This window comes from Hemiscyllium ocellatum, chromosome 21, assembly GCF_020745735.1.
Source record: "Hemiscyllium ocellatum isolate sHemOce1 chromosome 21, sHemOce1.pat.X.cur, whole genome shotgun sequence".
NCBI classification, from domain to species: Eukaryota; Metazoa; Chordata; class Chondrichthyes; order Orectolobiformes; family Hemiscylliidae; genus Hemiscyllium; species Hemiscyllium ocellatum.
Window position 1 is genome coordinate 17,626,854 of NC_083421.1, and position 26,659 is coordinate 17,653,512.

The 26,659-nt window shown below is 45.2% G+C and overlaps 2 protein-coding genes across 8 annotated transcripts in view; one reads left to right on the forward strand and one right to left on the reverse strand.

The window, feature by feature from the left end:
* The window catches only part of fbxw5 (F-box and WD repeat domain containing 5), a 185,912-nt gene extending 176,448 nt beyond the window's left edge, over nucleotides 1-9,464 (forward strand). The window contains exons 6-9 of one of the 2 annotated variants that reach the window (XM_060841241.1): nucleotides 1,570-2,035; nucleotides 4,368-4,515; nucleotides 4,647-4,859; nucleotides 7,409-9,464. In XM_060841241.1, the coding sequence (XP_060697224.1) occupies nucleotides 1,570-2,035; nucleotides 4,368-4,515; nucleotides 4,647-4,859; nucleotides 7,409-7,646 (1,065 nt within the window). In that variant the 3' untranslated portion in view covers nucleotides 7,647-9,464. The remainder of the gene's footprint in view (nucleotides 1-1,569; nucleotides 2,036-4,367; nucleotides 4,516-4,646; nucleotides 4,860-7,408) is intronic. The other variant, XM_060841242.1, reaches the window with a different exon arrangement.
* Nucleotides 9,465-13,698: 4,234 nt separating this feature from the next.
* traf2b (Tnf receptor-associated factor 2b) overlaps nucleotides 13,699-26,659 on the reverse strand; it is a 59,695-nt gene continuing 46,734 nt past the window's right edge. For all 6 annotated transcript variants that reach the window (XM_060841715.1, XM_060841718.1, XM_060841712.1 and 3 more), the window contains 2 exons: nucleotides 15,171-15,319; nucleotides 13,699-14,423 (listed from right to left, as the gene is read on the reverse strand). In XM_060841715.1, the coding sequence (XP_060697698.1) occupies nucleotides 14,205-14,423; nucleotides 15,171-15,319 (368 nt within the window). In that variant the 3' untranslated portion in view covers nucleotides 13,699-14,204. The remainder of the gene's footprint in view (nucleotides 14,424-15,170; nucleotides 15,320-26,659) is intronic.

Below are 26,659 nucleotides of genomic sequence, written 5' to 3' on the forward strand. Positions count from 1 at the left end.
CCGTATTCTCCCTCACTGGCACCGTATTCTCCACCATTGGCACCGTATTCTCCATCACCGGCACCGTATTCTCCGTCACTGTCTCTGTATTCTCCGTCACTGACTCTGTATTCTCCGTCACTGACTCTGTATTCTCCATCACAGCACCGTATTCTCCATCACTGGCTCCGACTCCGTATTCTCCATCACTGGCTCCGTATCCTCCATCACTGGCACCGTATCCTCCATCACTGGCACCGTATCCTCCACCACTGGCTCCGTATTCTCCATCGCTGGCACCGTATTCTCCATCACCGACTCCGTATTCTCCATCACCGGCTCCGTATTCTCCACCACTGGCTCCGTATTCTCCATCACTGGCTCCGTATTCTCCATCACCGACTCCGTATTCTCCAATACTGGCTCCGTATTCTCCACCACTGGCTCCGTATTCTCCATCACTGGCACCGTATCCTCCATCACTGGCACCGTATCCTCCATCACTGGCTCCGTATCCTCCATCACTGACTCCGTATTCTCCATCACCGGCACCGTATTCTCCATCACTGACTCCATATTTTCCATCACTGGCACCGTATTCTCCATCACTGACTCCGTATTCTCCATCACCGGCACCGTATTCTCCGTCACTGACTCTGTATTCTCCGTCACTGACTCTGTATTCTCCGTCACTGCACCGTATTCTCCATCACTGGCTCCGACTCCGTATTCTCCATCACTGGCTCCGTATTCTCCATCACCGACTCCGTATTCTCCATCACCGGCTCCGTATTCTCCACCACCGGCTCCGTATTCTCCATCACTGGCACCGTATTCTCCATCACTGACTCCGTATTCTCCATCACTGGCACCGTATTCTCCATCACTGACTCCGTATTCTCCATCACTGGCACCGTATTCTCCATCACTGGCTCCGTATTCTCCATCACTGGCTCCGTATTCTCCATCACTGGCACCGTATTCTCCATCACTGGCACCGTATTCTCCATCACTGGCACCGTACTCTCTGGTCACCCAGGACACTCCTGAGCCTCTGCACAAAAACAAAAATTGCTGGAGAAACTCAGCAGGTGTGTGGAGAGAAAACAAAGTTAGGTTTTTGAGTCCAGTGACCCTTGAAGTTGAGTTCTGAAGAGCACGTGAAACGCTGTTTCCCTCTTCCCAGTTGCTGCAAGATTTGCTGAGTTTCAACAGCTATTTCTGTTTTTGTTTTGTTTCAGATCTTTGCAATTCTTCATTTTAATTCCGTGTCTTTGCACTTCAGTGCTCCCCTAAAAACACCCTCTGTGTGGTCCACTCTATCTGTTGATAGAGAGCTGGCTCATTCCTGTCCAATACTTTTCCTAACTGTGTTTCTTTAGTGTTCTGATGCAAGGTGGAGCAGCTCAAGCATGCACTGTCTGTTTCTCCCAAAAGGCTGAACTCCCAGCATTTCCTGTTTCTGTTGCCCAATTCCAGCATCCACAGTGTTCTGCTTTAGCCCATGTGTAACATTGAGGTCTGAGTGCTGAGGGCTAGCATGTTGCCTGTTTATCTTGAGTCTTAATGCTATGTTCTACCTCACTCTAGGATATCGAATCAGAGAATATAAACGTGGTGAAGAGGCTGTTTCAGCTACAGAATCTGAACGCCAGCACCATTCGCACAGTCATGGTGGCAGACTGCAGTCGTCACAACACTCCCGACCTGCTGCTGGGCTCCGAGCAGCAGCCGAGTGACTCCAGCCCCCGAGTGTTTGACCTGGGCAGTGACAACGAGGACGAGGTGTGCACCAGAGCAAAGCACAGGGATGAGAGCCCAGGAGAGGTCATGGTCAGCAGCCAGGATGGCGAACAGAGAGACGGGAATGTATTCTCCGATGGGGAGCAGCCCCTGATGGACGAAAAACAAATTGAAGCAAGGGTGGCAGAACTTTTCCTACAGGCCAAAACGAAGCCAGCTGACACGAGTCTCCTGTTGGAACAGCAGACAAATTCAGACAAAAAGTACTTGATCTTCACCACAGGAAGCCTTACATATACTCCCCATCAAATAGGTAGCTACCAACTCTCGCGGCGAGCTCTTGGTCACCAGTATGGGTTTTGGTGGTGTGATGGTGAACAGCTTGCATTTATACTGCACTGTCCCAAGGAAGGAACAATGATGAAGTAACATTTGTCTAAAACAGATGCGATGTTCAAGCAGTGAGGTAGATTTTAAGGACCATTGTAAAGTAGGTAACAGAGAGAGGTAGATAATACCATAGGGTGATTACAGCACATAAGGGGACAATTTAGCCCATTGTATTTGTGCCAGTGCTCTGCAATTCCCTGTAACCTCACCAATGTTTCCTCTTCAGAAATTGGTCAAACACTGCTTTGAAAGGAGTGGCTTGGTGTCTCAGTGGTTCGCACTGCTGCTTAACAGTGATGGGGACCTGGGTTCAATTCTACTCTTGGGCAACGGTGGAGTTTGCATGTACTTCCTGTATCTACATAAGCTTCCTCTATGTACTCCGGTTTCCTCTCAGTCTAAAGATGGAACAGGTTAGGTGGATTGGCCATGTTAAATTGCCCAGAGTGTCCATGGATGTGCAGGCCATGTGGATTAGCCATGGGAAATGTGGGGTTACGGGATTGGGTAGGGGGGTGGGTCTGGGTGGAATGCTGTTTGGAGGGTCAGTGGAGACTCAATGGGCTGAATGGCCTCCTCCATGCTGGAGGGATTCTGTGAGAGCTTCAGTGACTCTACATCTCTGATCCTAACCACTTGCTGCATGAAGACATTGGCAAAAGGAGCAATGCTGACATCAAGACCAGTCACCCGAATCTGCGGCCTCGCTTTTCGATCCTTCCACCAATGGGTTGCTCACTTTCCATACTGATTTGAACACCTCGAACTGACCTTCTCCAAGGAAAGTGGTCCCAGCTCCTCCACTCTAGCCTCATCGCTGAAACCCTTTGGCCCTGGAACCATTCTTGTCATTCTCTTCTGCACCTGCTCCAATGTCCTCACGTCTTTCCGAACGTGCAGTGCCCAAAACAGAACAGCTATGATTTATTCAGTGTTACAGTAGGGAAAGAGGCCTTTCAGTCCATTGAGTCCACACTGACCCTTTGAAATGCATCCCACCCAGACCTCTTGCTTTCCCACGGCCAATCCACCTAATCTGCGCATAGAGTCATACAGGTGTACAGCATGGAAACAGACCCTTCAGACCAACTCGTCCATGCCCACCAGATATCCCAATCCAATCTAGTCCTGTCTTTGTACTGTGGGAGAAAACCAGAACATCTGAAAGGGAGCTTTTTGATCCTTATTGTTTTGAAGTCTATAGTTTGGATGTTGGGCAAAGGAGAGAAACAGGGTTGGTATTATCAGATATCAAGTGAGATACCAAATAATCTTGTCTCTGCCCAGTCAAAACATCCAAGGAGCACGTGGAAACAAATGTACTGGGCATACTTGTCCCTGGTTTTGAATTGATTTGTACTTGTTAACGGTTTATGAGTATTGCTGTCTGGGTCAGCATTTATCGTCCATCTTTCATTGGTTTAGAACTATGTGGTTTGTCAGCCAGTTCAGCGGGCTGTGAAGAGTCAGCTACATTGCTGTGGTCTGGAGTCACCTGTAGGTCTGTAAGAGAAGAAATGCTATCATTCTTATCCAGAAAGATATCAGTGAACCAGATTGGTGTTTATAACTACTGACAATGGCGTCCATTAATAGGTGCAGTGAGACCAGCTTTTAATTCCAAGTTTTAGTTATTGAATTCGAATTTCACCACTTACTATGGTGAGGTTCAAACCCAAATCCCCAGGACTATTTTCTCTAGAATTGATTATCTCACCGAATTTGTCAAAACTCTGTCTGCGACTGCCATAGCGATAAGGGCTTAGATTGGGTAGAATTTGTTAAGTGCATTCGGGGAAGTTTCCTCAAGCAGTACATAGAGGGTTCTACTCAGAAAGAGGCAAAACTCGACCCGCACTTGGGAAATTGGGCAGGACGGGGTCAGCGGGAGAGCACTTAGTTCTGTTAAGTTCAATGGTCACTGGTCCCAAAATAATTATGGAGCAGGACAAAACTAGTCAGTTTAATAAGGTGAGAGGGGAAAGTGTAAAAGGGAACCTGAGGGGCAACTATTTTACACAGTGGGTGGTACATATATGGAATGAGCTGCCAGTGGAAGTGAATGAGGCGGGTACATTAACAACATTTAAAAGGTATTTGGACAAATACATGGATAGGAAAGGTTTAGAAGGAGATGGCTCAAGTGCAGGGAAATGGGTTAGCGTGGGTGGATGGAGATTTTGGTCAACATGGAGCAGTTCAGGCCAAAGGGCCTGTCTCCATGCTGAAGGACTATATGACTCTTGTCATTGCAGGTATTAAACAAATTTTGCCTCAACATATGACGACATCAGGACCTGTGTTAGGAGAAGAACGAAGCTCCAGCGAGTTCTTTGATGCATTGGACTACACGATTGATGTCCACGGTCACATCATAGGCATGGGTCTGTCTCCAGATCACAGGTCAGTCCTCCCTCTCCATTCTGCCAAAGCATGCAAAGACTGTGAATGGTATTAGAGACACCAGCTTGCACATCAGCTCCTCTACTACTCACTGCTTTGTGGTTCTGATACTGCATTCTTCTTCCTCACAGGTATTTATACGTGAACAGTCGAGCCTGGCCCAAAAACTGTATCATCAGTGATCCGATGAACCCTCCACCCATTGCCGAGGAGATTGATATCCACGTGTTTGACTTGAAGACGATGCGGGAAGTCACTCAAACTCTGAGGGCACACACCGCCTACACCCCCAATGACGAGTGCTTCTTCATCTTCCTGGATGTCAGCAGAGATTACGTTGCCAGGTAACGGATTGGGTTTTGATTTGCCCTTGTTGATCCTCTCTTTAGATTCCACAGATGCTGCAGCCTGACCTCCTCTGCCACAATGGCTGCTCATCCTTCAGGAGGAGTGGGGGAAAGGGCTGGTACAGTCAGGGTAGTGAGAGTCACAAGGAAGAATCCATATCTCTCTCTATTAACTCAGGGATGGTCACCAGGCCCTGACTCAGTAACAACACCTGTATAGCTTGGTACAACTACCTCGGTTTGGCTGAGGGAGTTATACCTGTTCTCAGGCAGAGCTAAACTTGTCTCCGCTGCATGTTTCTTGAAGGTGGGATCACCAAGATGTACGCTGCATTTCAGCCGAGCAACATCCTGGGGTCCACCCGCTCACAATTCTCACTCTGAAGCCAATCCAGGTCACCGTGTTGATGCAAACACTCACCTGATCACACTGGGGCTAGCACGGCCTGTGGGCTATGCCATCAGTCTGGTTAACTTAGGCCCCTGGCCAAACTGTTCTAGGACACTGTAGTTGTTAACAGAGATGTACCAAAGAGTTCACTGCTGGGACTTTTGCTGTTTGTTATAATACTTGGATGTGAATGTAGAAGTTATAATTAACTACGTTTACAGATGACATGAAAATTGGTGGTGGTGTTGATAGTGAAGAGGCCACCCTAACATTGATGAGTTAGTAAATTGGGCAGAGCAGTGGCAGGTAGTATGTAGTTCTGGTAAGTATTAGGTGATACATTATACCCGTCCTTTTTGGGAGATGTAATACACAATAAATGGTAGGGAGTACTGAGGAACAAAGGAACTTTGATCTCTGAAAAAGAACAATGGACTTGTACAGCAGGTAGACAGGGTGGTGAAGGCAGCATATGAGGTGCTTCCCTTTATCTGGGGTATAGAATATAGGAACAAGGAAGTCTTGTTCCAACTTGATACAACATTATGGAATACTGTGTGCAGTTCTGGTCACCACACTATTGGAAGGACATGTCTGCACACCCTCTAGTGCAATCGAGATTCACCATGATGTTGCCTGAAATGGAATGTCTCCGGCTGGGCGGGATGGTTTGGGTTTGTTTTCCCTGGAGCAGAGGAATCTGATCGACTAGACAAAATGCTGAGAAGCAGAGACAGGGAGAGTTGTGATGATAGCTGCCACGTGACAGATGGATCTCCGATCAGAGAGAGCACAGCTTTTAGGTGAGGAGCAAGTGGTTGAGAGGAGAGCTGAGAAAACAATGATCACCCAGAGGAGGATAGAAATATGAAATATGCTGTTTGAGAGGGTGGTGGACATAGGTACTCGCAAGACTGAGTATACTATGCATGGGCATTTTAAGTGCTATTGACCAAATGCAGATAAATGGAACTAGTGTAGTTTGGTATTAGTTGACATAGAAACTGACCCTTCAGCCCATTATGTCTGTGCTGAATGACTCTACAGTTTTGATAGGGCTCCATTATTCCCTGCTTGCTCAAATGCTGTTTGATTGCCACCTTGTAGTCAATAGAAATCAAAAGGAAATTCGGCTCTGATTGACTGATATTCAACAAACTGCAGGTTTGCCCAGTCCATTGTGGCTGGGAGCCATTACCTTGAGGAACTCCTGCAGATAGTGTCCCAGGCCCAACCATCTTCAGCTGCTTCATGACCTTTCCCTTCACTAATGAGATCAGTAGTGGGTATATTCATTAATGGCTGCAGTTTCCAGCACCATTCCTGAAGCAGTCCATGTCCAAAGCAGCAAGATCCGGACAATATCCAGACTTGGGCTGAAAAGTGGCAAGTAATATTGGCACCACGCAAATTCCAGGCAATGACCATCTCCAATAAGAGGGAATCTGACCATCATTTGGTAATGGTGAGGTGCCTTCCTGAAGTAGACCAACAATGCCCTTTGGAGGGAATTCCAGTAGTCTGACCCAACAACAGTGAAGAAACAGCGATAAATTTCCAAGTCAGGATGGTGAGAGACTGGAAGATGAGCTTGCAGGTGATCATGTTCCCATGTCACTCCTCGCCTTGTCCTTCTCAATGTAAGCAGCTGTGGGTTTGGGAGGTGCTGTGTAAGGATCTTTGGTGAATTTCTGCAGTGCATTTTACTGATAGACCACATCCACTCCCTCCATCAGCAACACCTCAGCAACAGTATGTACTGGGGTGGGTCTGGCTGTGTGGAGGGGGATGGACAGTGACGTGTCCGGCTCTGTGTTGGGATGGGTCAGTGAGGGGTCGGGCCCGGTGTCGGGGGATGAGTCAGTGAGGGGTCGGGCCCGGTGTCGGGGGATGAGTCAGTGAGGGGTCGGGCCCAGCGTCGGGGGGATGGGTCAGTGAGGGGTCGGGCCCAGCGTCGGGGGGATGGGTCAGTGAGGGTTCGGGCCCCATGTCGAGCGATGAGTCAGTGGGGGGTGGGTCGGGCTCGGTGTCAGGGGGTGGGATGGGTCGGGTCAGGCTCGGTGTCGTGGGGGGATGCGATGGCTCAGGCCCGGTGTCGGGGGATGGGTTGGCCTCGGGGATGTTTCTTAACGTTGTATCTGTCTCTATCTGGCAGTGGTGCTGAGGACCGACATGGCTACATCTGGGACCGACACTACAACATCTGCTTGGCCAAACTGCAGCACGATGATGTGGTGAACTCTGTTGCCTTCAGTCCCGTGGACCAGGAGATGTTGATCACAGCCAGTGACGACTGCACCTTGAAGGTTTGGCGCTCACCCCGCGTCCTCCGCATTGTCAGCAGCAAACCCAATCGCAAGAAACTCTCTTTCTTCTGGCTGAGTAAGAAATGACTTTGGCAGTTCTCAACTGGTTGTGTACCAGCTCAGTATTGGAATTCCTGCCTTCAGGAAGTGGGCAAGTGGAGGGGAGAATGTTCAATCGTGTGTTTATCTGACTGTGAGTATCCTCCTTGTCCCTCTAGTTGTTGGGTGTTTGCTCACACGTTTGGGTGATATGACCCAGGCTACAGCTGAACCACCTCCAGTTCCTTATTTGGTGAGTTGGCTCAGCCTCACAGAATTGTGCCACCAATTCAGTGAGTAACCATCAGCTGCCAAACCCTCAACCAACACTGAGCTAAATGTTCACCTCATGCACTATCACAGACAACACAACCACCCTGATTTCTTGGGCTGGGGCTTCTTCCTTAGGGCTACAATTCTGCTTTTAAAATTGATTTTGCCTTGTTGTAATTCTAATGTAAAACATAAAAGAAAAATCTTTATATTCTATATCCCTGAACAGATTCAGGAAGACATTTTCTCACGTGGTTTAAAGTTGCTGTGACAACGTCAAAGCTATGGGCTGGTTACTGAACCAGGTCTGTTTATTTGACTGAGAGACAGACCTGTCTGCCCAACCCCAGTTTCCACCTTGGAGAATTTGTTAATGTAGACAGTGAGAGTTTGCATGTGTTGTCCCTCATGTCTAAAGAAGCTTATAGCACCAGAATGATTGTGGTACCAACTAAGCAAGTTAATGATCAAACCAGAGCAAAGCAGCAAAATCATTGCCCTCAATCTAACTGAGCTCACATCCAACACTTCAAGACTTTTGGCAATTTGAGAATCTACATTGTTTAATGAAACTTTAATTTCAGTAGGTGCTCCCCTGAGACTTGTGGCTGTTCATTCATTTAGTTTGTTCAACATTAACATTGATGAATATTGGATCTTGAAAAATAAACCTAAGAATAGCGTGGTAGTGAGTCAAGGCCAAGCCAAGGAGTATCATGGGGCTGAGTAGTCTACTCCTTTCTCTAATAGCAATCTAACAGCTTCACAGTCACTTCTAACAACATTAAAAATAACAGCTGGGACGGAAATATGTCATCCTTGTCCAGTCTGGCCTACGTGTGACTAGTCCCACAGCATCCTGCTTCAATGTCAGCTGTTCATCCCTCAGCTGTGATCTGTCTAGCAACAAGTCAAATATAATTAACCAGGATAGCCAATCCCAGACACACTGATCCTCAGAATAAACTTCAAGGACCTCACTACAGTAAATTCTGAACAAAAACTAAAATTAAAACCAGTAAAAGTTGACGAACTGATTACAAATCATTCCCACTTACCTGGAGAAGGTGACTGCTAATGTAAATGACAGCAACACTTACACCTATGTCACTGGATTAACACCACACTAAACATTTTTAAGAAGTTAGCTAGTGCTCCTGGAGTGATGAAAGGGAACAGGAAGCCTGGGCAATTTCCGTTCATAGACTGAACCTCATCCGTTGGTCTGTTAAGCAAATGGAAGATGTTCAGCTGAAATAGCAGAAGTTACTATTACTCCTTTTTAATCACTCTGCCATTTAAGTTGAAATAGCACATTCTCTTAGAGTGCACCAATGTTTCCCAAGCACAGACAATACCTGATCAGACAAAAATTATGAGCAATTACACTTCTCGCTGCCATGAATGAAGTGAGAAATTCCAGTTTAACTTCCTGTTACCTTAAGGAGCTCCTGAAAATTCTTAGCAACTGTTGTTCTCGTCTATATTTTAAACTCCAGCCACCAACCCAAAAAAGTCATTGACCCAGGTTCTTAGTCCCAGCCATGCATTGCATGTAGCACAATGTTCTGTATGAAGTGAAAAATAAATACTTGCATAGTTAAAAACAACGCCATGTTTGTGTCATGTTCTAGTCCTCTGCCAGTTCCAGCTGGTTTTAATGACACCTGAACCCTTGGTTCACCTACCAGCATCATACACTGCGGAATGACTCCCACTCCTTTACTGGGAAGGACTTGCTCCATGTTAGGCAAAGAATATAGTTACACTTTTTATTGTGCGTCGAACAGGAAAGACTGAACAGGCTCAGGTTATTTTGGTTTCAAGAGAAGGCTGAGGAACTGACGGAAAAGTGGGAAACCAAACCCTGAGGCCATTATTAGGCAGAATGTGTAACTTGGTTTAAAAGCAACGTGAGAGAAAACCAACTGATATGCCACAAGGAGGTAGGTATGGAGCAGTAACACTGGTGTTGACCAGGGGGTCAAATGGGCTATGAAACTGAGACACGATACTCTCGTTCTTTGAGGAACACTTCCATCTCTCTGTATTATGTTGAGTGATGGAAAATAGTTTACACAAAAATCAAACAATCCAACTGGCTTTTCTAAATTGTTTTTCGCCAGATGCCCCAATCTTGGAGAGTGTCCTGAACCTCTTAATAAATAAAATCTAATATTCAGCAACAATGACGATATTTGGCTAATGGTACAATTAAATCACTTAAATTGGTTATAAAGAAAATTGATTTATTTTCATTAAGTGCTTATGGTGATATGTGCAGATCAGCAACCAACAGAAAGTACTATCATGTATGTACAGCAAGAGCACATACCTTGAATGCAACAGATGCACATCCTACATACACTGTGTGAGAGAGGGGGAGATGTGTGTGTAGAATCATATGCACAGTGTAAGAGTCTCGTTCTCCCTCACACCCATAACATACAGGTCTCTCTCTCTCTTTCATGTACACACATGAGTTTAAAGAAGCTCAAGTCCATTAAATAGGTCTGATCCCCATCAACTAGCCTTAAACTATTACTCTCAATAACAGAGACCCAATCTATACTGAATAAAGCACATGTTCTGAATCCCCAGGAGGAAATGGTCTGTAAAGGAGTGAAGGGAGAATGCTCCCACAGATCCACACACAAGCTCCCATTATCTTCAATATCAGGATGTGTGGCCCACGTAATATAATTCAGCATCGTCCTATTGCCAACTGTTTGAAATAAATGGAGATGTGGTGCTTTTATTGGTTTATTATTAATGCTAATAAAATAAAAACTAATAAAAGCACCACATCTCCATTTATTTCAATGACCTGCTGCCTCCTGTGTTATACCAGGAGCCCAGCTTGGAGACTCTCTCAGTCCTGCTTTCACTGTCACTGGAGCCTGGAATGTTTGTGGCACTGTGCTTTTGGTTTCATCCACCCATTACAGAGATTTCCATCAGTTAGCACTGGCCAAACAGTAAGGATCTCTGCCCACAATTATACTGCGTTTGATATAGTTTGACACTCAAATCCTTTTTGACTAATGCCATTGTTTACTCACAGTCCTGTCAATATGCTAACCCTAACTGCAAGATATAGTAGTTGAGAAAGTAGCACATTCCCTCATTAAAATTATTTAGCTGTAATATTAAAGTTAAGGAATGCTGCTGCATACAAAATCCAGGAAGTCAACTGACAACAGCCTTCAGGCCTGAAGGAGTACCATTGGATCATGACTTCAGTTTAAAGAAGCTTGAGTCTATTAAATATGTCTGACTCGCCTTAAACTGTTACTCCCAATAACAGAGACAATCCATTCTGAATAAAGCACATGTTCTTATAGAACATTCACTCCTGAATCCCCAGGAGGAAAGGGAGCATTGTTCCCACTGCCCACAGATCCTCCTATCTCCAATGAGGAAGCGTGACCCACACATTCCAGCAGTCAACAACAGGACATTGCTGGGTTGTAAAGAGATGGAGCTGTGGTGCTTTTACTGGGATTCTATTTTAATAGCAGTTCCCAGCTGGTATCCACAAGAACACATGCTTTGCATTACACATCTGCCTCTAAACTAGGTGGCACAATTTTACACCTAACCCACTCCTACACGGAGTGACATTAAACACTCAGCCCTGCTTTCTGATCTCACAATGGATTGTCCAGCTGTTGTTTACCCACCTCTAACACACAATACCACAGCCTACCCCTGCTCCCTACCTCATTAATACACAATACCCTGCTCCTGGCTTCCATATCACAAAGTCACAGAATGGTACTGAACTGACAGCTCTGTTCAGCCCACTGCTTCCCTGAAAAACACTCTTCTTCATACATTCCCACCTACTGCCTGCAAGAACCAGCATGTGTTTCACAGTCAATCACCTGGCTGGAAAGCTGCAGAACTCAAACTCACTGCTCAATTTAATTACATTTTCCATCAATCACACCCCAACCACAATGTCCTCTCAGTCATCGTACAACCACGGACAGGGGCAGCAGTACATGTAGAAAACATTGCAAATCCCTACAAACAGTCAAATTGAAAGGTGAAGCTGTAGAAGCAGTGCCACTTGGTCAGCAATCGCTCACATCAGGACTGATCACTAACACTCTGCTTTCACAACTACAGCCTGGCCACTGGGAAATTCCCAGAATGCACAGAGTTCATCGGGGAAATCACCCCAATGCAGCAACCTCTCTCTCTCCCCTCCCTAACAGCGGAGTATCCCAAGGTTGGAGATTCATACTACTTCGTCCATGTGGTTTACAACAGGCAACCAAGTGAGTCCCAATGGTCATATTCTGGCCTAACGGGAACTTTCCAAAAACCACAGATTCACCCGATGGAAAAGTTGGAAATGTTCCCTATTAACGTGAATAGATTTATGGTAATATTTTCCTGAACACGAAGTCTCCCAGTATCTTGACTCACCAAGCTCACATGGTCACCTAACACTGTACATTCTGACCAATAGCAATTCATCATGCATTGGCCAATGGTACCACATACAACTTAAAGGACAAGGTAAGCAATAGTGAGCCAGGTCATATTGGACACTTGCCCATTCTTACAGCCAATGAGGTCTCTCCCTTTCTGCTGTGAGATTCACAACAGAGGCCCCACCAAACACCAGCTGCCTATCTCCTCTTTCCCCCTCAGATCAGGATCGGACCAGTTTGTTGCCTGTTCATTGCTCAGCTGAACTCACTTAGTGGAGCATGCAGAGCTGGCACCCTGCTGAAACTCTTCCATACTGAAGCCTTGGCCTATCCAGAGACATCAGAAGGAATTATGCTTCTTAGACCTCCATTTATTCTCAGTAGCCACTTCATCTCTTAGAATTCATTGCTACTGTGTAGAACTTATTTTATATGCAAAACATTATAAATTATTATGAGCTAGAGGCTGTTACAATATAAATGGGTAAATGAACACAACCAGCAAACAAAGTCCTGATGGAGGGATTCTGAGCATTGCTGAGTCAAGCTTCTGGCTTGTGGTATGAGCTCAGTGGTTTGGGAATTGTTGGCAACTACATCCTGTCTTCTTAAGTGTGTTACCTCCACGGTGCACATCACTGCCAAGGCAAGGAAACACCTTCAAAGTTAAATGCCCAACTCGTTACACAGCTCAGGGTTAGAGACGCCACCTCATTATTAATGGGCACTGTCCAGGTGGTCTTAGCGTGAGCCTCACTCTCCACGTTGTGACTGGCTGCGGACAATGTGAAAATTCGGCTCTGGGTGCAATGCATAAACGGCATAAGATTGCATTAGTGAGAAGTTGGAAGGGGCACATTGTGTACTTGGCTCAGCAGGTGAATCCATGACCACAGGGGACTGTGTCCTCTTCCAGGTTAACTCTGCAGCTCACTATGTGGCTGAAGAGCTGGGAACAGGGACGACAAGGATAGCAGCTCTTCCTCTCCCACAGGGAACTACTCACTCCCAGCTCACCCTGCCGAGCAGAATCCCTTGTTGTGAGGATACGCTGCGTCACTGACTACAACTTGCCTCAGCAAGGGGAAAGGCAAAGGTACATCCACTGCACCTTGTCTCAAACTGCTCTCTCTCATCTTAATGGCCACAAACTGTGTTTGTGAAAGAAAGATCCTCCTGTTTTTGAAAAGTCTGCAATAAACAAGAAGCTCTTGCAATGGGGAGATACAAACCAATAACAGTACAGATTGCAGAACTGGCTCCACACTCATTTGATTACAATCATAGAATCTCTACCGTGTGGATACAGGCAATTCAATCTATCGAGCCCACACTGACCCTCCGAAGAGTATCCCACCCAGACCCACCCCCCCCCCCCCATCCTTATAATCCTACATTTCATATGTCTAATCCACATAATCTACACATCCTTGGACACTGTGAGCAATTTAGCATGGCCAATCCACCTAACCTACATATCTTTAGACTGTGGGAGGAAATCAGAGCACAGGGAGAATGTGCAAACTCCACACAGTCGCCTGAGGGTGGAATCGAACCTGGGTCCCTGGCACTGAGAGGAAGCAATGCGAACCACTATGCCAGCCTACTATGCAATTAACAAAGGGTACAATGAAGAAGATAATTCCCATCTGCTAATGATAGAAGTACAGACCAGCCATTACTTAGTTTAATGGCAGTGGCTTGATCTGCTCCAGAATAATGACCCAGCAACAAAGAATGTGGGTTAAGTCTAAGCTATGGAGGTCACCTGGAAATGGTACTCAGCACAGTTACACTGTGACCAGCAGCACAGTGCCACTGGGATGGTAAACTATTGCTGCATTGTACAGTGGACAGCAGCCCATTCCAGTGTCTGATCAAAGTTCTGTTACAGGTCAGTTAAATCCACGATGGCTTTGATAAAAATGCAGTCTTCACGTGAGTAATTGTTCTTGCTGTCCAGTTTACTAAGTGGACAGAAAAGTGGGCACCCACTGGCAATGTTCATCTCGGTGACCGGTCTCTGGAATGAGGAGGAACTGATATCCGGTCTGAATGCATCGATGATGTGCTCACGGTTAGTCTGGTCCAACAGCAACAGAGTCACCTGCAGGGGAAAAGAACACCGGAGATTCAAAACAGCCACTGAGATCATCATTCCAACGTGTGACCAGTGTTGGCCATGAACAAGAGACGACAGCAAGATCCCACTATCAGTAACTCATTACTGAACTCACATTGCCATCTTTGCCAATATTTGTCACTTGGCCAACATGAGGTAGAGTTCCTCTGCATTTAAGAAACCGAAACTCACCACTGTCCACCTCTGCTCCTCCCACAGTGACCAACTCCAACCCCAGCTTCCACCGCCACCTCTCAGGAACAGGCATTACCCCCGCCATCCATATCACACCCCACCACCCCCCCCCTCCCAAACGTGGGTGACAGACTGCATCATCATTACCTCCCGCCAACAACCCTCCTCTTCAGCAGAGGAGAAAGTGAGGGCTGCAGATGCTGGAGATCAGAGCTGAAAAATGTGTTGCTGGAAAAGCGCAGCAGGTCAGGCAGCATCCAAGAAGCAGGAGAATCGACGTTTCCTGAAGAAGGACTTATGCCTGAAAGGTCGATTCTCCTGCTCCTTGGATGCTGCCTGACCTGCTGCGCTTTTCCAGCTACACATTTTTCAGCTCCTCTTCAGCAGACCCCAATCCTCCAGTATTCACCGTTTACCAATACTGCGACAGTGAACACTGAACCCTGGTATCTATACCAGGACCTGCATGCAGAATACAAGAACATTTAACCCCGAGTCACTACCTACAGCCACTGGCCAATGAGAACACAAACCCACCTTTTGCTTGAAAGGCCACCTCAGCAAACTATCGTAGTTTCCTTTCATAATAACAAAGAAGAGAGACATGTGGGTTCCACGGCCCACCCCATCACCATTCAGATAGACACGCAGGCACATCTTGTAGCCGTATTTACTGGTGTAGAAAGCTGCACAACAAGGAACAAACATTTAAAATCAAATGGAGATCCAGGAACAGAGACCAGGAAGTACACAATACTGGCAGCCAATGCTATACTTACATTCCTTTCCCTTAGGCATTCTACATTGAACTGCAATAAAGCTCAAATGTGACTGGCTGAGTGACAGCAAGATTACAAGAGTGTCAAACTTCCTTCCAGTCTGTAAACAACATGATAGCCAGCGATTGGTAAGAGGATGTCTGCATTTCTCAGTTGTATTAATGACAAACTTGGGTCAACTAAGAGGAGGACAATATCAGACCGGATGAATAGACAGGTGGTAAATGCAGAGCAGTGTGTAGTGATCGAATTGTAATCTTCATTTTATCTCATTCTTCTTACCAAAATCTAAACGGGGCTCAGCAGCAAAGGGACCAGGGGATATCTGTGGAGGAAGTGCTGACAGATGCAAGACAGTTTGAAAAATAGTGGTTACAAAGCCACTTTCGGCCTTCTGTAATTAAAGCATGGAATACAAAGACAGAGGCTTATGGTGAACCTTCAGAAAACACTAGCCTCAGATGAATCTTTGGGGCCAGGTCTGGGCACTACACTTTAATAAGGATTTGAAGGAGTGCATTAAAAATTCACAATGAGGTTCCTCATCACTGGAGCCAGCAATGTGGATGGTTTGGAGAAGGTGGGACTGTTTCTCTTGGAGGGGAAGGTTGAGATATTTACTGAGATGTTCAAAATCATGAGGAATGAGTTAAAAATCACACAACACCAGATTATAGTCCAACAGGTTTATTTGGAAGCACGAGCTTTTGGAGCGCTGCTCCTTCAGCAGGACAGCCACCTGATGAAAGAGCGACACTCTGAAAGCTAGTGCTTCCAAATAAACCTGTTGAACTATAACCTAGTGTTGTGAAATTTTTTTTAAACCTTGTCCACCCCAGTCCAACACCAGCATCTCCAGATCATGAGGAATGAGGATAGAGCTAATTGGTGGAAGGTTCAAGAAGCAGAAGACAAATGAGGGAACGATGATACGAGGAAGAACAATACCTCCAATCTGTTAAGTGCCATCAACACAGTGAAATGTCCCAGGTGCTTCACAGACACATTGTAAAACAAGGTATTGCACAGAGTCAGTAGATAAGTCAGCACATTTCTCTCTGTATAGAAGCCTGACTCTGCGTGCCCAGAGTTGGATAAATAGTTGGAGAAGAGGAGTTGGGGATGGGCAGGGGACTGGCATTCACTGAACTGATCCTGGAGGAAGCACCTTTCCACAGAGCAGGTATGGAATTTCTCCCCAAACATTCAGCTATGGCTCAAATAGATCATTAAAGCCAGAGATTGTTGCAAGTTCAGTTAATAGAAAAAAAACCTTGCACAAGAACTGTGTCTGAACCTGTTTGTCATTAACTTAAAAGGACTGAACGGAATTCCCCTGTTACAATGGTGTCAGGAAACACATATGGAGTTGGCTTGAATAAACAAAGAATTCTTCCTGGTTATGAGTGTTTAATGGGGATAACGTGAGGGAACTCTACTCTGTATCTAACCCAAAGTTGTAACTCTTCCTGGAGTATTTGATACAGACATTGTGGAAGGAACTTTACTCTGTACCGAACTTGGTGCTGTTCCAGTCCTGGGAGTGTTTGATGCGTATTGGATGCACAGGTGGACAGCTAGAGAGATACTTGGCATCTTTGCTTAGAGTCATACAGCACAGAAACTGACCCTTCGGCCCAACCAGTCCAGGCTGACCATAAACTAAACTAGACCCATCGGCCTGCGTTTGGTCGATATCCTTTGAAACATTTCTGATTCACGAACTTATACAATTAAAAGTAAGGCCTTGGGTAGGACCTTGCATTTCAAAGATAACACTTGCCCTTGTTTGTTTCTCCAAAATGCAATATCTTGCGTTTATCCAAATTAAACTCCATCTGCCACTCCTCAGCCCATTATCCCAATTGATCAAGATCTCTTAGTAATCTTAGATAATCTTCTTCACTGTCCACTACACCATCAATTTTGGTGTCATCCATAAACTGACCAACCATGCCTTTTGTATGAATGATTGAGATGAGAATATAGATGACAAGCAGAAGTGGACGCAGCACCGTTCCCTGTGGAACACCGAGAAGGCTAGTGACAAGCCTTCAGTCTGTAAAACAACCCCTCACCATCTCTTTGGCTTACTGGCAGAACACAATTTTGCATCCAATTGGAAAGCTTACCCAGCTGGTTTCAAAAAAAGTGAACTTCACATCTAGCTTCCATAGAGTGGTCTTTCTGATGTCTCAATAAATCAAGTAAACAAAAAAGTGCACTACTTAAATTCTACTTGGTAAACATTCACTTCATTCCAATAGTATAAAATCTCCAACACTATAGCCATCATTAAAGGCCATGAATTCACAGCAAGACAGCCCACGACTGAAGGAGTGAACAATACAACGGCTGTGAAGGAACTGTGATATATTTCCAGGTCAGGGTGGTTATGAAGACAGGTTGAGTAGGTTAGGATTTTTCTAATGAAAACAAAGGAGATTGAGGGGGGACCTGATTGAGGTTTACAAAATCATGAAGGGTATAGACAGGGTGGATAGAGACAAGCTTTTTCCAGGGTAAAGGATTCAATAACGAGAGGTTACGCGTTCAAGGTGAGAGGTGGAAAATTTAAGGGGGATACACGCGGCAAGTACTTTACACAGAGGGTGGTAGGTGCCTAGAACGCCGGCAGAGGTGGTACAGGCAGACACTGTAGATTCATTAAAGGTGTGTCTGGACAGATGCATGAGTAGGTGGGGAGCGGAGGGATACAGATGCTTAGGAATTGCGTGATAGGTTTAGACAGGGGATTTGGATCGGCACAGGCTTAGTGGGCCGAACAGCCTGTTCCTGGGCTGTAAACTTTCTTTGTTCTTTGTCAGATAATTGGAGGGGAAATTGTGGGTGGTTGGGGGTGCTCCCATTTGTTATTGTCTTTCATCTTGTGTGGTAGAGATCATGAATTTGGAAGCTGAGGACGCTTGGGGAGCTGCTGCAATGGGATACACACAGCTGTCACTGAGCATTGGTGATGGAAGGAGTGCATGTTGAAAGTAATGAATGGTAATTTTTTAAAAAATAAAATCAACCTATTTTGTCATATGCTGACATACCTCTGTGCTGGACAAAACTCAAACCTGGACCTTCTGGTCCACAGATAGGACACTGCTTCACATCAGTCTTGTGTTAGTATAGCAAGTAATTGATGCTAAGGTGAGAATCAGAAGATAATTGATAGCTGGATACTTAAAACATGGAACCTGTGGGTTTTGTGGTGCAGGGCAGTGTCACTATCTCTGGGCTAGAAGGACCGGGTCAAGATCCACCTCAGGATGTGATAGCTACAAAGGTATGTCGTAAAAATCATTTTTCATGGAATCAACTGTTTGAGAGTGATGAAGAGCTGGGGTAGAGAGAGCACAAGGGAACTTTGTGAAGAGAATTTATTGACTGGACCAGTTCAGGTCTCTCCATTTCCGTTTGAGCAGCTTGGGTTAGAAGCGATTAACAGCGGCAGCACAGGATGGCTGCCTAAACACTGGAAACTAAGATTTCCTTGAGACAAAGGTTGTGATTTGAGTTAATTTGCATTTGGAATTAGTTATTCTTCTCCAAACAAGTCTGAATAGGTTTTCCCCACCAGTGCCTTGTGAGACCGGACCTCATGACTGACCGGACAATGAAGTAGAGAAATGACAGGGGTTACTTCCTCGTCACGGGAAGAAACAGGTCATGGCCTTGGCACTAATGCTTCTAACGAAAGGCAGGGCCAAGAGTCTTTATACCTGGAACTCCAGCCTCAAACATCCGACACGGAGGATGGTCTGGAAATTCAATTCAAATTTATGGACAAAATTTAAGAAAGTTGACGTATTAAAGAAATGGTCAAACTTTGATAAATTTGGGAAGCTAGATGGTTTTCTAGTGAAGAATTTATAAAACCATATTCAAGGTTGAAAGCAATGTATTTGGAGATTAACAACTCTGGGTGATCCAGAGATTTACGGGTAAGCACAAAGGTGTTGAACATGGGTAGACTCTGAGTACTAAGTGGAGTTAGTTTCTTCCTGAAAATCTAAACTCTGCCTTGTCGATCCTTGCAAAGAACTTGCTGCAAACTGTTGGGGCTACGATCCATATCAGCTGTTTTTTGAGAAAAATCCAAAATATTCTTTGGTATTGAGAGACCATCTCAGTTGTATTCGTTTTTCAAACACTAACTCCAATTTTATGGAGCATTCAAACACCCTGTAAACAGAACTAAAGGGTGAGATTTCAGAGGAAATTTTGTATAAAGCCATCAGAAATATAGTGTAGGCAAGGGGAAGGGATATCTTTAAATTAAGATTCCCTTCAGTATGGAAACAGACCCTTTGGCCCGACAAGTCCACACCGACCCATTTCCCTCTGACTATGCATCTAACAGTATGGGGCAATTTACTACGGCCAATTCACCCTGACCTGCATATCAGGGAGGAAACCCACACAGACACAGGGAGAATGTACAAACTCCTCACAATCACCCGAGGGTGGAATCTAACCCAGGTCCCTGGTGTTGTGAGGCAGCAGTGCTAACCACTGAGCCACTGTGCCGCCCCATATATCATGAAAGAGGAGATCACAAAGGTCACTTTACATCATAGGATGTGATGGGGAGAAAAACCAGTGATTCACATCCAAGCAATCAGGCTGTCAGTGTGTGTTCCTTGCAGATCACTGGCACAGATTACATTCTTACAGAGTATGAACAAGACTGAGAAAGTGAGGAGGCATGATGCACTTGATATACACAGCCCATAAGCAGATTACAGCAGATGAGGGATTGACAGAGTATGGACAAAATGATACTGATTAACGAGATAGGCTATTGCTCAAAGTCAGCACCATAAGGACCAAGGCTAATGAATGGGGGATTGCTATCACTGAAGGGAAAGCCACCAGCAAACATAAAACAGGCTATATGCAAATCACAAGAGGCACTGATAGAGTTAATGGTAGGTACCTTTCCCTAGGATGGAGGAATTTCAAGATCAGGGGCATTTTTTTTAAACACACAGAGGGTGGTTTGCGTGGGAATAAGCTTTCTGAGGAAATGGTAGAATCGGACACAGTTCCAACATTGAAAAGACACTTAGATAAAGTACATGAATAGGAAAGGTTTGGAGCCAGGAGCAGGCAGGTGGGACTAGTTTAGTTTGGGATTATGGTCAGCATGGGTTCGTTGGACCGAATGGTCCATTTCCATGCTGTATGACTCTAATGAGGGACAGGAGTAAGATTCATGGGATTGTAAAAGATGTGGAAGATCAGAAAATATGAGTTCTGAAATTGGACCTGGAAGTAAACATGGCCTTGGGCAGAGGTCAAGAGTCATAAGGAGAAAGTGAGGACTGCAGATGCTGGAGATCAGAGCTGAAAATGTGTTGCTGGAAAAGTGCAGCAGGTCAGGCAGCATCCAAGGAGCAGAAGGGCTCATGCCCGAAACGTCAATTCTCCTGCTCGTTGGATGCTGCCTGACCTGCTGCGCCTTTCCAGCAACACATTTTCAGTCAAGAGTCATAACCCAGGGAGATCTTATTGTATTCTCCAGTGAAATCAGAGAAGGAGCAGAGATCATTGCTTGATAAGAACAAGGACTGAGGAACAACCTGGGAATCTCAGGAGAATTTGAACTCCTCACAATTAAGAATGTTTAACAGCTACTATTAATTTGGTATCCTTTATCAACTTCTCAATTATAAGAATTGGAAAGCTGGAAAGAATTTGATAAATATGTGCAACTGGAGATCGACCAGACAACGATACCCACGTCCCACAAATTAATTAAACTCAATACAGAAGGTCTACATATGGGACAGCCATGTTTATCACACCGATATACATATCATCAAGATGGATGCCTCAGATAAAGCTAGACTAGTGCCTTAGGCTTTCAAAGAGAGACTTGGTTCTCTAAATTAGTGTTGGTGTACAAGGTACATCGTACAGATAGTGGTGAGGAGAGAAGGTGAGGTGAAGCTAGGGCTGCTGGGAAGAATAAGGGCTTAATTTATATTTGGGCAGTGGTTAAACCTGAGATACTACGCGTGTAGTATCTCCTCCCGCCCCCTCCTCTAACCGGAAGAAAAAGACTCAGAACTATAAGAAAGAAATAAAAGCCTTACGTTACATTTTCATAGCTTTATATGAACCAACTAAAACCAAACAATCCAATTAAATATAAGCTTACAATGGCAGGGGACCTCACACCTGTGGCATGTGCCTCTTGTTTGACGTGAGAGCTCAGGAACGTGTCTGACGTTCCTGACTCTTTCACTTGCAAGAAGTGTGTCCAGCTGCAGCTGTTTGACTGCATGATGGCTCTGGAGCTGCGGATGGACTCACTGTGGAGCATCTGCGATACTGAGGAGGGTGTGGACAGCACGTTTAGTGAACTGGTCACACGGCAGGTTAGGATTGCTGAGGGAGACAGTGAATGGGTGACCAAAAGGCAGGAAAAGAGTAGGAAGGCAGTGCAGGTGTCCCCTGCAGTCATCTCCCTCCAAAACAGGTATACCGTTTTGGATACTGTTGGGGGAGATGGTTCACCAGGCGAGGGCAGCAGTTGCCAGAATCATGGCACTGTGCTGGGCACTGCTGTTCAGAAGGGCAGGAAAACGACTCGTAGGGACATAGTCATAGGGGATTCTATTGTGAGGGGAGTAGATAGGTGGTTCTGTGGCCGAAAACGGAACTCCCGGATGGTATGTTACCTCCCAGGTGCTCGGGTCAGGAATGTCACCCATCGGTGCAGAGCATTCTAAAAGGGGAGGGGGAACAGCCAGTTGTCGTGGTGCGTACAGGCACCAATGATATAAGCAGAAAACGAGAAGAGGTCCTGAAAGATGAAGTAAGAGAGCTAGGGGAGAAGTTAAAGGGGAGGACCTCAAAGGTAGTGATCTCGTGCTAGTGTCATGTGCTAGCCAGCGTGGAAATGAAACAATAGGCAGGATGAAGATTAGATTAGATTAGATTACTTACAGTGTGGAAACAGGCCCTTCAGCCCAACAAGTCCACACTGACCCGCCGAAGCGCAACCCACCCATACCCCTACATTTACCCCTTACCTAACACTACGGGCAATTTAGCATGGCCAATTCACCTGACCCGCACATCTTTGGACTGTGGGAGGAAACCGGAGCAGCCGGAGGAAACCCACGCAGACACGGGGAGAACGTGCAAACTCCACACAGTCAGTCGCCTGAGTCGGGAATTGAACCCGGGTCTCAGGCGCTGTGAGGCAGCAGTGCTAACCACTGTGCCACCGTGCCGCCCACCAACACGTGGCTTGAGAGATGGTGTAGGACACAGGGGTTCAGATTTGTTGGACATTGGGACTGGTTCTGGGGAAGGTGGGATTATTACAAAATGGACGGTCTACATATGAACCAGATTGGAACCAACATCCTTGAGGGAATTTTTGCTCCTGCTGCTGGGGGAGTTTTAAACTAATGTGGCAGGAGACTGGAAACCAGAAGAGAAAACAAGTAGGCAGCGAGGTAGAGACTGGAGACTGTAAGAATCATGAAGATAGCATTAATAAAGGGAAGAGTAGGCAGAGAGCGGATAAGCGCAAAAGAACTGGTGGCCTGAAATGCAAGGAGTATAGTGGGTAAGGCAGATGAACTTAGAGCTTGGATTGGTGTCTAGGAATATGACGTACTGCAATCACAGAGACTTGGTTGAAGGAAGGGCATGATGATTGGCATCTAAACATTCCAGGATATAGACCCTTCAGACAGGACAGGGAGGGAAGTAAAAGGGGGCGGGGGGGGCGGAGGGGGGAAGGGTGTGGAGTTGCATTGCTGGTCAGGGATGATATCACGGCTGTGCTAAAGGAGGACACTATGGAGGTCGTGGGTAGTGAGGCATTATGGGTGGAGCTGAGAAATAAGAAGGGTGTAGTTACACTGTGTTGGGGCTGTATTCCAGGCCTCCCAACAGTGAGCATGAGGTAGAAGAACAAATAGGTAAATTGATTATGGAAAGATGAAAGATGTAGAGGCAATAGGGTAGTGGTGATGGGAGATTTTAATTTTCCCAACATTGACTGGGATAAACATAGCATCAGAGGTCTGGATGGGGTAGGATTTGTAAGAAGCGTCTAGGAGAGTTTTCTAGAGCAGTATGTCAATAGCCCGATCAGGGAAGGGGCCATATTGGACCTGGTATTGGGGAATGAGCCAGGACAGGTGGTAGAAGTTGCGGTGGGGGATTTCTTTGGGAACAGTGACCACAATTCTGTACGTTTTAGAATACTCGTAGATAAAGATGAGAGTGGTCCTCAGGGAAGAGTACTAAACTGGGCCAAGCCCAATTATATCAAAATTAGGCAGGAGCTGGGAAATGTGGATTGGACACAGCTATTTGAATATCCCATTTGATATGTGGGAGGCTTTCAAAGATAGGTTAAAGATAGTGCAGGATAGGCTGGTCCTGTTGAAGGCAAAGGATAGGAAAGGCAAGATTCGTGAACAATGGACGAAGCAGAAATTGTACGACGAGCCAAGGGGAGCATACATAAGGTCCAGGCAGCTAGGAACAGAATGGGCCCTGGAGGACTATCAGAAGAGTAGGACAAGTCTTAAACGAGGAATCAAATGGGCTAAAAGGGGTCATGAAATAGCTTTAGCAAGCAGAATCAAGAAAATCCCAAAAGCATTTTACTCTTCTATAAGAAGCAAGTGGGTAACTAGAGAAAGGATTGGTCCCCTAAAAGATAACGAAGGAAGACTGTGGGCCGAACCTGAGAGAATGGGTGAGATTCTGAATGATTGCTTTGCATCAGTTTTACTGAGGAGAGGAACATGATGAATCTTGAGACTAGAGAAGTTTGATTAGTCTAGATCACGTTGACATAAGTAGAGATGATGTGTTCAGTATGCTAGAGGTTATTAAGGTGAACAAATCCCCAGGACCAGATGGGATCTAACCCAAGTTGCTAAGGGAGGCAAGAGAGGAAATAGCTGGGGCCGTGACAGATATCTTTGTGGCATCCTTAAATACAGGCGAGGTGCCGGAGGACTGAAAGGCTGCTCATGTTGTCCCCCTGTACAAGAAGGGTAGTAGGGATATTCTGGGTAACTACAGACCAGACAGCCTGATGTCAGTGGTGGGAAAATTGCTGGAGAGGGTACTGAGGGATAGGATCTATTTATAGCTAGAAAAGAATGGGCTTATCAGTGATTGGCAACATGGTTTTATGTGGGGGAGATCGTGCCTTACAACTTAATAGAGTTCTTCGAGGAAGTGACCAAGTTGATAGATGAAGGAAGGGCTGTTGATTGATATCATATACATGGACTTTAGTAAGGCATTTGAGAAGGTTCCCCATGGTAAACTAATAGAGAAAGTGAAGTCACATGATTTAGAACATAGAACAATACAACACAGAACAGGCCTTTCGGCCCTCAATGTTGCGCTGACCTGTGAACTATTCTTAGCTTGTCCCCCTACACTATCCCAAAATCATCCATGTGCTTATCTAAGAATTGTTTAAATCTCCCTAATGTGGCTGAGTTGACTACATTAGCAGGTAGGGCATTCCACGCCCTTACCACTCTCTGCCGCTAACATCTGTCTTAAATCTATCACCCTTCAACTTGTAGTTATGCCCCCTCATACAAGCTGACATCATCATCCTAGGATTAAGACTTTCACGGTCTAATCTAATCCTCTGACCATCTTGTATGTCTCGATCAAATCCCCTTTTAGCCTTCTTTCCAATGAGAACAGACCCAAGTCTCTCAGCCTTTCCTCATAAGACCTTCCCTCCAGACCAGGCAACATCCTGGTAAATCTACTCTGCACCTTTTCCAATGCTTCTACATCCTTCTCGAAATATGGGGACCAGAACTGCATACAATATTCCAAGTGTGGCAGCACTAGTGTTTTGTATAGTTTTAGCATGATATTGCGGTTCAGGAACTCAATCCCTCTACGAATGAAACCTAACACACCGTATTCCTTCTTAACAACACTATCCACCTGGGTGGCAACTGTCAGGTATCTAAGTACATGGACTCCAAGATCCCTCTGCACTGTATCTATAATCCCTCTGTACTCTTAACTTCCCCTTTTAACATTATCATTTATATTACATTGCCTTGTCCTCTGCCTTCCTAACAAAATGAAACACTTCATAAATGACAATTCTCTGAAAAACCACTTTGTCTGCCACATGTCTGTCCTTCCATTGGCATTCTCTTTAAAATCTACCACTATTCTCACAGGGCACAACACTCTCAAAATTTTGTCATCTGCAAATTCTGAAATTATTTACCACTCTTATGTCTGATCCATTAATACAGAGCAGAAAAAAAGTGGTCCAATTAACAACCCCTAGAGAACTTTATACATCATCTTCCAGCCTGAAAATAACACATTACCCACAACCCTGCTTTCCTTCCAAGTCACTGCTGTCCTTTTTATTCCATGAATATTAACTTTGCTGATGCTTATGACCAGCAATTGGAAGGGTTTTCTCAGGTTCAGTGGAGATTTTACAGTACAAAGAGGTCCTTTGGCCATTGTGACTGCACAGGTCATTAAACATTCATCTGTTTTAATGAACTACCTCTTATGCTGTCTGTATCCCTCTTCATACCCACCTATTGTTTTTTTTTAAGTCACCTGTAAACTTGGCTATAGCGCATTCACTTTCCACATCCATGCTAATCATATGTATTGCCAATAATTGTGACCCCTGCACTGATCCCTGTGGACTACCACTGTTACAGATTGCCATTGTGAAAATGCTCCCTTTCTGGGTAACTCTGTCAATGAACTACACAATCCTATATCAATGGTAAATACTCCCTCGAAAACTATGGGCTCTTATTAAATAGCCTCATGTGCACTACTTTATCTAACACCTTCTGCAAATCTAAATCTATTACATCCATTGCTTCATCCTTATATACTATGTTTGTTATCTGTTCAAAGAATTCTATTAAATTTGTCAGGCATGGTTTCCCCTTCATGACGCCAAGTCGACTATTATCATATTAGATTTTTCGAAATGTTCTCCTATTACATCCTGATATAATAGACTAACATTTTCCATTGACAAATGTTTGTAAATAAAGGTGATACATTTCCAGTCCTCTGGGACTTTTCCAGATTCAAAGCATTCTTGGAATATTATAATCAGTACACCAATACTGATTTTAATATCATACAGATGTACTTTCGGTCCAACTTGTCCATGCCAACTGGATATCCTGAATTAATCTAGTCCCACCTGCCAGCACCCGGCCCATA